General features: G+C 47.9%; 1 protein-coding gene across 1 annotated transcript; it reads left to right on the top strand.

The window, feature by feature from the left end:
• The first annotated feature begins 1,026 nt into the window (after positions 1-1,026).
• Positions 1,027-9,916, top strand: MUC20 (mucin 20, cell surface associated). The gene is made up of 4 exons (XM_047875575.1): positions 1,027-1,157; positions 4,625-5,965; positions 7,926-8,017; positions 9,504-9,916. The coding sequence occupies exons 1-4, from the start codon at positions 1,064-1,066 to the stop codon at positions 9,570-9,572; spliced, it is 1,596 nt and encodes a 531-aa protein (XP_047731531.1). The 5' UTR covers positions 1,027-1,063; the 3' UTR covers positions 9,573-9,916.
• The last annotated feature ends 316 nt before the right edge of the window (positions 9,917-10,232 follow it).

Below are 10,232 nucleotides of genomic sequence, written 5' to 3'. Positions count from 1 at the left end.
TCTTGATGCTGATCCACTCTACTATAGAGTGGCTTTCATCACAAAACTCTGGCCCTGAAATCCCCCAGGTATCTTGTCTGCTGCCACTGGCTGTGGCCACAGCAGCCCATTCCTTGGCCCCTGGAAGGGGTAACATTCTTTTCTAGGGTATTTGGAAATATATTCTTCAGCCTCATTCCCCTTCTTATAGCCAAATCCCCTAAGCTTCTGTAAGTTGGCACCTTCCCACTTCCCTCCTCCCAGGCTCTGTGACTCCGATCTGCACACTTTCCCTTTCCCTTCTCCTGGCTAGTGCCTTTCCCGTTCCACACCTCCAGTCTGGACACGGTCTTGACTCTGGCAGGGATGCAGAATCACAGGAATCATTGGAAAGATGTTAGAGATCAGAGTCCTGCTCCACACTGTCTCCTGCAGACTTTGGGGGGCTGTCCCTTCTCTCTACTGCTTGAGGATCAGGATAGATGTCAGGGCTCTCATTCATTGAGCACCTAAGATGTACATGTATTCCACGAGCAACCAGTATGTAGCAGGCACTGTGTAAGAGACTTACTCTCTCATGTCGTCCTCACAGAATGGCCCAGCAAGTTAAAGATTACTCCCATTTTATAGATCAGGAGGTTGAGCTTCAGAAAGATTCTTTAATTTGCCCTAGTCATAGAGCTAATAAAGGGTAGGATTAGAAATGAAACCCAGATGTGCTGAACTAAAAGCCTAAATCCCATGCACAAGGGGTGGGAGAAGAGGGAAGGGTTGTAGAAAGGGGGGAAATGTGAAACACTATCTTCCATGGCCTCCCTGGCTGCAGGACTGAGGGGTGAATATCACTGTGGGAATGATTTTATATCTTCCAATCAAACTTCTGAGAGGAGAGGCCACTGGGCCAAGGAGGCAGCAGGGGTATTTTGCTGACAGCCCTGCTACCTCTCAGCCTGTGCATTTATGATCACCTGGCTGCTTCTGGAAACTACCCAGCCACACCAAGGCAGGTGGCCCGCCCCTCTTCTCTGGGTTGAGGAAGCAGGAAAAGGTGGCAGTGAGAGGCTTTGGGCAGACGTGCTGGGCAATGGTGGCCGGAGCTCCTGTTAGGATGGGCTTTCTCTGGGCCCTGGCTCTGCCCCTTTTCTTCTGCGAGGCTGGGGCCCCCAGGAGCTCTGCAGGTAAGGAGGTGTGGGCTGCTCTCCTCACAGGGCTCTGGGTGTGAGTTTCTGTACCGGCAGCCCTTTGTGGTTGATTAATTAGAATTAACCATAAAGCTACATCTGAAGTATTACTATTGTTGATAAAGAGTGTGCAAATGGCAGTGTGTCAGCTTACGCATGTATGACACTGCAGCCCGTAGGATGAATGATGTCCTTGTGCCCTGGCTGCCGGTTATCTCTGCGGGGAGTGTGTGAGGTGGAGGGGTGGGAGGGGCGAGGGAGGTGCCGGCAGGGGATAAATCTGACTAAAGCCAAAGAAAGCAGCTTGACAAGATTCCAACTCCTCCAAGTTTATTGCTTAGCCCAGATTTCCTTTAAAAAACAGTTTTTGTGTGAAAAGTCCAACTGTTACAGACTGCCTGGGGAGGGCGGATTCTGAGAAGGGCAGGGCTTTTATGAAAGAGACTAACATGGATGTGTCATAGGAACTGTGCCATGCTTGTCACATGCATTGTCTTTATTATTTTTTTAATAGACTTTTTATTGTAGAGCGGTTTTGGGTTCACAGCAAAATTGAGCAGAAAATACAGAGATTCGGTTCACATATAACCTCTGCACCCCCCCCCCCCCATACCTAATCTCCCCTCATTATCAACATCCTGCATTATCTTTTTCTTTTTTTTTTTTTTAATTTTTTTTTAAACGTTTATTTATTTTTGGGACAGAGAGAGACAGAGCATGAACGGGGGAGGGGCAGAGAGAGAGGGAGACACAGAATTTGAAACAGGCTCCAGGCTCTGAGCTGTCAGCACAGAGCCCAACGCGGGGCTCGAACTCACGGACCGTGAGATCATGACCTGAGCCGAAGTCGGACACTTAACTGAGCAAGCCACCCAGGCGCCCCTAATGACTATTTTTTAGAGCAGTTTTAGTTTCGCAGCCAAATTGAGAGGAAGGGACCGAGACTTCCTATATGCTCCCATGCACCACCTTTTTAATCCTCTCAGTAACCTCATGAGAGAGACACGGGTCTTGTTATTACCCGTCTCTCTCCACAAGATGGGACTGAGGCTTACCATCTTGCAACTCATCTGCAAAGCCAGAATGTTATTCCGCATGTGCCTACCACTAGGACCATGTTGTCTCTTGCACGCACTCATGACCTGCCAGGCTTGTGCTGCACATTTTACATTTAATTGAACTTAGTCTTCACAACCCTATGAAATAGGTACCTGTAGCTCCATTTTATAGATGAGAAAAATGCACGCTTGAGCCAGGAGACTTGGCCGGGGTCACGTGATTGGTAAGCAGCGGAGTAAACAGCAGAGAAGGGACTCAAACTCAGGATCTATAGTACACATGCCTTCCTCTCTGCTTTTTTGATCTGAGGAATGGACCAAGAGAGCTGCAGCATTCTAGAGCTGTAGAGGATTGGGTAGGCTTTGCTGTGTTTGAGAAGACCTCTGGCGGGTAAGAAACTTGGGTGGGGTTGTGAGAGCCCCGAGGGGTGTGACAAAGCTACGGGGTTGGAAGCATCAGGAGGTTTCACAGCAGGATGGTATCACAGGGTTCCAGGAAAAGGAAGAAAATACTTCAGGGGAGGTGGATGGTCAGACCCCAAGAGCACCACTGGTTGGGCTCTAGGCTGGGTGGGTTGACACAGCTTTGCTTTCACTGTGTGGGGACTGAGGAAGCTCAGAGAAATATCTTGGGCTTTGAAGTGGGGAGGAGAAAGTATATTCCTGTAAAAGCATGATTGCAGAACAACTAATGAGAGTGAATGCCATGACTGACCTGATATGCATGTGGGGACAGCCTGACATTCTCACTGCATTAAAGTTGGTTGTGTCCTCTCAAGTGACTCTTTGAGAAGACAAGGCTTGGGAGGGATGCTTAGTAATCCCTTACAGTCTTTGGAAAATAAGACTTTCCCATCCTCCTTCTCCTCTGGTCCTCACCATTATGGCAAGGCAGATATGATCACTCTCTTTCACAAGGGAGGAAATGGAGGCCTGGAGAGGCCTGGTGGACTAACTTGGCTAGTAGGAGGCAGAGTCAGGATTTGAACCAGTTAGTCATTGGACTCCAGAGCTAGTAGGCAATAGGCCTGGGGCTGGAACCCAATCTCTTGCTTCCTGGCCCAGTGCTCTTTTATTGTTCAGAGAGAGACATAATGGACAAACTGAGGACCTGGGGCCCTGTCCTGACAGTCAGCCAGGGACAAGGTGACCAACTAGTCCTGTACTTCCATTGGGTCCTTGGATACTTTTGGGCCAGTAGATCTCAGTAAAGACCATCTCAAACCATCAGAACCCTGAAAAGGAGGGCTTATATTTTGATTCTTTTCCTTCCAAGAGTAAGGTTACTGGATAAAACACAGGGAATCAGCTTAAATTCGAATGTCAGGTAAGAAAGCTTTTTCTAGCAGTATGTCTCAAATATTATGTAAGAAATACACATACTGAAAACATTATTTGTCACTGAAATTATTGCTTGTTTATCTGAAATTCAAATTTGAGTTTAACTGGGCACCCTGTATTTTTAATTGCTAAATCTGGTAACCCTCCCTGAAAGGGTCCTTGGCCCACTTACAGAGGGAACTCTTCCTCCTTAGTAGATGGGAGAGGCATGCTTATCAGCCCATAAAAAGATCCTGCTGTAGCCTCCCCAAGGCCATTGGTGCCATTCGGCCCACTGTGCATACAATCTCACAGGGTCCATCAAATGAACAGGGATGCTCTGCCCTGTAGAGAAATGCTAGTGGCATCTCTAAGGAGTGAAGTTTGCCTCACTTGGCTCCCTGTTTCCAGTGGAACATGCCTGGTGCATCATTTCTGTAGTTCTGGGATCTTATCCCTGCCACATCAGATGATGGGACCCCAGGGTTCCTTGCTGGAGCCCCAAGGACTCTGCCTGCTCTCTTCCCTTTTGCAGTAGCCACCACCCACTCTGTTTCTGGAGGCTCCTCTCTCCCAGTCCTCCCAGATACCTCTAAATACAAAACCACAGATGTTTCCTGTATTTGAAGAGTTTTCACTTCCATGGGGAAACATTTGCTGGATGAGTAAAGTATCAATGGAAAGTAACAAGGATTCTTTGAGAAGGTTCTGAGAGTCATGATTTTTGCTCTGTAGTTGTTGATTCAGACTTATGCCTCCTTTTCTCCCCCTTGAAGCTGGATCCTGGCCCCACGCATTCCCCCTGATGGCTTCAGACCAATAATCAACTAGATTCTGAGGCTTGCTTGCCTCAAGTGGGTCATCAGAGGACATCAGTCAGGTGATCCCAGTTCCATGGCTGACACATGGGACTGGTCTCCCCAATACCACCTCCTTCTTTCTTGTATGTATAGATGAAAAATGGAGTAAAAACAACTTCCCCTCCCCACCTTCCTCCCAGTAGTGCCCAGGCCATAAACACAAGGGCTTGTGTGAAGTCAGTCCACGGGGACTCATGGCTTACAAAGGTGGTCTTACCCAACACAGGCCCTAGCACCAGCAGACCAGGCCCTTTGGTGACAACAAACCACATAGAAGTGACTACCATGACTCCGGGGATCAAGACAAGTTCACAGGGAGACTTCCAGATGACTGACCTTGTTGAGACCTCCGTGCAAAGCCACATCCCTTTGGAAACTCAAACCCTGAGCACCCAGACCTTTGATAGGACCTTAATCCTGGCCAGCACCATTTCAGATGCAGAGATCAGGGAAACCAAGACCATTTTTCCTGCAACAGAGACCAGGGCCTTCACAAAAATGATACCTTCCAAATTCATGGTTGTGATCACCACTCCTATGGAGGCATCAGCCGCAAGTGGCAGCCCCACAGGAACTGGAATGACTACAGTTGAGACGGTTATAGGCACCGATCTCGTGGAATCTGTCTTTGACACCCTTTGTACCGATGACAGCTCAGAAGAGGCAAAGAAGATCGTAATTGACATCTTGACATTGGCTCACACCTCTGCAGAAGCCGAGGCCCTGACCTCGGAGAGCAGCGCCTTCTCTGACAGCTCGGTTATGGCCATTGCCACCTCACAGGCCCTGGCATCTGACACCACTGTTCCGGCTAAAGCCTTGCTTGCCTACACCATCACCGACACTGAGGTTACCAATTGCAGCATTGTAGAAATAGAAACAACTGCCACCACTCCCGGGACCTTGGACACAGATCATGATCCCACAGGAGGAAAGGCCCTGTCAGCCTCTGAGGTGTCAGCTTTGCTTGATTCCACTGAATCAGAATCAGACTTCACCAAGACCATGACATCTGCTGAGACCGTGTCAGGAGCCAGAGGCACAGAACCAGTCATGCCTGATACCACAGTTGAGACCCCGCTACCTGTTAATAGCACCATAGAAGGAGAAACAGCAGCAGCCAAGACCACTACCCCCAGCACAACTTTGGTGACAGTCAGCACGAACCCCTTGGAAGAAACTTCAGCCTTCTCTATTGAGACAAGTCACACCGAGGTCTCAGTTACAATCTCCACAGGGACTGGGTCAACTGTGAGCAAAGTGGCTCCCCCTGCTGGACTCTCAGATAGGGCCTACAGCCACACCCAAGCAACCACTAGCAAGAACTCCATCCCCTCAGAGACTTCAACCACAGACAGCACAACCAATGGGTCCATCCCCATCAGCAGGAACACCTTTCCTTCTGTGCATCTGACTGTGGCCAACAGCAGCCCAGAGGCAAATATCACCTTAGTCAAGACCACAGCCTTAGCAAAGACCTTGAAGACAGCCAGCATGACTGAATGGAAGCCCCCAACAGCCATGCCCACCACTGCTCAGACAAGGTGGACCACAGAAGTTACTGCAGGTAAGTGGCTCTTGGAGGTGTGATCTTGGGGATTTGGAGTTGGGAATTTCCAGAATGTCTACATGCTTAAGGGATAGGGAGGAAGGAAGGATCTGGAGGCTTATTCTGAGCCCAGTCTCTGAGGTCACGTCTTCATGATCTTCTAGTGATTCTTGCCAAAATCAGAAACAGGAAGAGTTAGGAAGGCATATGGAAAAACTGTGGGGTTGGAAGTCTGCAGAAATAGTTTGAGACCCTGGTTTTGCCCTTAACAATCTAGTGGCCTAGAACAGGTCCTTTTCCCTTCTGGGCCTCAGTTTCTCCACCAGTAACTGCAAGGGGCTGTGTTGCATGAACAATGACGTCCTTTCCAACTCTGCCCCTCTGTGATATTAACGGTTGAGTAACTACTGTGTGCCGGGTGAGGCCCCAAATTGTATTCAAAAGCCACAGTCCTCATGCTCTGGAAACCTCTGGTTCAGCTAGAGCCACACAGAGGGGCACTGTGTGAATGTCTGGCCCAAGTTGCTGCCCCCTGAGCATCTGGGACCCCATAAGAGTGGGGCTTGCTGGGCTTGGAGCCATAGACAGTGACTTTAAATAAATGAATAAATTGGGCAAACGTTTGGGCATTTAAAGCTACATGTCTGAGACAACAGATACTTCTCAGGGATGAGGCCCCCTCATCAGAGGCTGCTGGGTCAATCCAGCTTCTGGTCAGCCTGGAGCCTCCACCTCTACTTCCTGTCACTGTCCTCATGCCTCATCCCTGTGGTGTCCTCAGCTGGCCCTGCCTCTGTGGGGAGGTGAAATAAAAATATTAATCACGATCACCTTACTGAACATCTTTTGTATTCCAGGGAGAGATCATATAAAAATATTTCACAACCAGTGAAGCATTGGCACTGGCTGAATGTTCTCACTGATGTCAGGCAGTGAACTACGAGCTTTGCATGTGTTATCTCTTCTAATTAAACCTTCAAAACTACCTTATGAGGTGGGTGTTATTGCCCCACCTGACAGGTGAGGAAACAGTTTTAAAGATGCTAGAAAGATAGCAGTGGGACTCCAAATGGAAGTCTGTTTGATTCCAACTCATAACCTCCTATTGTGCTTTTATTTTTTAAAGCTCAATTTATTAATATATCTTTATTTAAAAATGCTTTTCTTTATTATTTGTTGATTAGATACTGCATTGACATGATTTAAAAATCAATAGGTTCATAAGGGGTCAGCATAAAATGTCTTTCTCCCACTGCTGTTCCCCAACTACACAGCTTCCATCATACACATAACTGGCAGAATTATTTTCTTGTGAATCTTCTGGCCATGAAATATGCAGGTGGCAGCAAAAACAAGAAGGATGAGATATCAATATTGATATCTCTATCGGTCTATATAAATATAGAAGTGCAGTGACTGGATCAGTTCTAACAGTATTCTGAGATGGGGAAATGACTACAAGAGGGCAGTTAAGGCAAGCAGGTTAGGGCTCAACAAAAGGCAGAACTTGCCTACAGCGCTGCTAAATTGGGAAGGCTGGATCGAAACCTCCACCAACTTGGAACTGGAAAGCATTGGCTGAGGGCATCACCTCCAAGAGCCGGCCTCTCTCAGGCATTCTCCCTGTCTGGACCCTTTCCCAACAGCCCATCTGTGACCGCTAGTCCTCGAGAACATTCTAGATTCACTTTGATTTCTCCTTCCTCACGCTACTCTTTTGACTTCTCTGAATGTGGTTGGGGCCTTTTTCACTCTTGTTGGGAAGACACTACAAGGAGCCCAGTTATTGGAGAGAAGGAGTCCTCTTTCTCTTTGCAGTGAGTAAATGTAAGCTCGCATGTGAACACCGACACATTTACACATGAGAGTGAACACATATGTGCAGAGGTGTGGACAGAGGCTGGGTAGCATGGGTCATGTCATGATTCCTGAACTGACTTACCCATATTTTCATCTGCTGCTTTTTTTAAACTTGTAGGTGGGGATGGAGGCTTTTTTCTTCTGCGGCTGAGTGTGGCCTCTCCAGAAGACCTCACTGACCCTAGAGTGGCAGAGAGGCTGATGCAGCAGGTGAGTGGGCACTTTCTGGGCCAAGAAAGTAGAGGAGAGAATTAGGAACTAAATTTAAGGATCCCTGCTTGGCTTGGCTTCTGTCTGTTTTTCCTGAGTTGGGAATTCCCCTTCTGTGCTATGTAAAGAAATTCTTTCCTTCACCCCCAATTTCCTCAGGCCCTAGGAAGGTCAGGCCTTCTGGCCCTTGGGAGAAGATCAATGACATTAATGGGCAGATAGGCAGGACTTCGGGTTACAAGTAGCAGAAATCAACTCATTGTAGCTTACACAGAAAAGGCAAGGCATTATTGGCTGAGAAAACTAGAAATGACTGTTCCAGCTTCAGTTATGGCTGTATCCAGCAGCTTAGACATGATCATCAAGATTTTCTCTTTCTCTACCTCTCTTAGCTCTTCATTGTTCAGAATCTCTCTCCATATGTACAGAAAGGTGGCTGTGACAGCCCTAAAGTCACAGACACTTCCCTCTCCCAAGGTCTGCTTATTATACTAGGGAAACACTGATCTCATTGGCCTGCAAGGGCCACTATGAGTGACAGCTCAACCACATGGAATGAGAAGGACAGGCCCCAAAGGAAATAGGAATTCTAGGCAGGAAAACACCCCATAGATGTATGCTCCAGATGGGGACCAAGATTGGGGTATATTTGTATAAGTTGGGAAAATTCTCCTAAGACCCAGATCACTGGACAAAGCTTCCAATGGTGGAATTCTGGGGTCAGAGATTATGGGGATAATATGAATCACTGGAAGGTTAAACTAGGTCAGCTCAGTCTAGCTCTTGTGCCCACATCTTGCTGCTAGGGGATGAGAAGAGGAAGTATCTGGGCTCTTAAAGTTCTCTTAGTGGAAAGGGGCCCATCAGGACTCCCATAATGAGATCTCTGATCACAGCATGGGGGTTTTGAATTGGGACAGCCAAAGAAATGACAAATGCCTACTGCACTTGATAATCAAAGTAGCAAGTGTGAATCCTAGTCAAAGAGGGAAGCCAGAATGGTGCCAGATCTGAGTCCCCCAGACTGGAAACTATTTCAGGGTTCAGAAAGAGGCCAGGGAGAGAGAACAGGTCAGGAGCTGAGGCATAGGAATCAGGCCATGTAGGTGTTGGGCACGAGCTCTTGTCAGGAGCGGGACACTGATGTAGGGCTCAGGGTTCAGGACTCAGACAAACAACAAGTTTGGAGCCATATAGATCTGAGGGTGAATTCCAGTTCCTAACTGTGTGACCTTGGGTAAGTTACTCCGTATTACTTTCCTCCCTTATAAAATGAAGTGAATACTACCTGCTTTGTAAGGTTATTGTGAGGTTAAATAGCATTGTGTGCATGAAGCACCTAGTTCATGCCTAGCCGGTGGGGGGCCCAGGGAGTGTTGCTGGCCTCCTCCTACGTTCTCTCTCACTGTCCCTTCCTGTCCTTGGCCTGTGGTGAACTCATAGGCCAGGTGGGCTGGAAGTACCACCTTCTCCTTTTGCCCTACAGCTCCTCCATGAACTGCATACCCACATGCCTCCCATCCAAGTGTCTCTGCTGCGTGTCAAGAAGGATTAAGGAACATCAGCTGTGGCCAGGCATGGTTGTGTGCCAAAGGGGGAAGTGCTGCTGGTGGTCTGGGCCCCCCATAGACTAGAGCCAAGTTACTGTGCTGAGATATACCTGGGAGCTTCCCAGGAGGTCAGCTGGCCTAAGCCCTTTTCCCAGACCTGGCAGCAGGACCCTGACTCACATATGCCTGAGTGTGTGGGGGTCTGGGTGGGGGGTGTTCCAAAGATGTTCTTGGACTTCCTTTGGCACATGTGTTGTGTTTCAGTAAAGAGTGACTTGATCACCCATCTGTCACCTGCTTTGTGCTTCCATTGGACATTAATATTATATTCAGTGTGGTCCAGAGATTATCTATTTTATCAGTATGGGGTATGTGTGGGTTTGTTTGTTTGTTTTGATATTTATATGATACAGGGATTTAGGGCATCTTCCCTTTACCTCCCTCCTTCATTCTCCCCTGGTTCTTGGTTTGGACCTTGATTATAACACTTGCTGAGGTTGGCCCTGGAGCCTTTTGAACTTTGAGCTCCTTTGGAGCAGGGACCATATTTATCTTAGTATCCCCTGAACCTAGCAGAGTGCCTGGCCTGTAGTAGGATGACAGAGAATGTTTGTTGAATTGACCTGAATTTCAAATTCTGGACACAAACAGATCACAAGAAAGTC

The sequence above is a fragment of the Prionailurus viverrinus genome, chromosome C2 (assembly GCF_022837055.1).
Source record: "Prionailurus viverrinus isolate Anna chromosome C2, UM_Priviv_1.0, whole genome shotgun sequence".
NCBI lineage: Eukaryota > Metazoa > Chordata > Mammalia > Carnivora > Felidae > Prionailurus > Prionailurus viverrinus.
The sequence above is the reverse complement of the archived record's forward strand: the minus strand, read 5'-3'. Positions and strand labels throughout refer to the sequence as shown.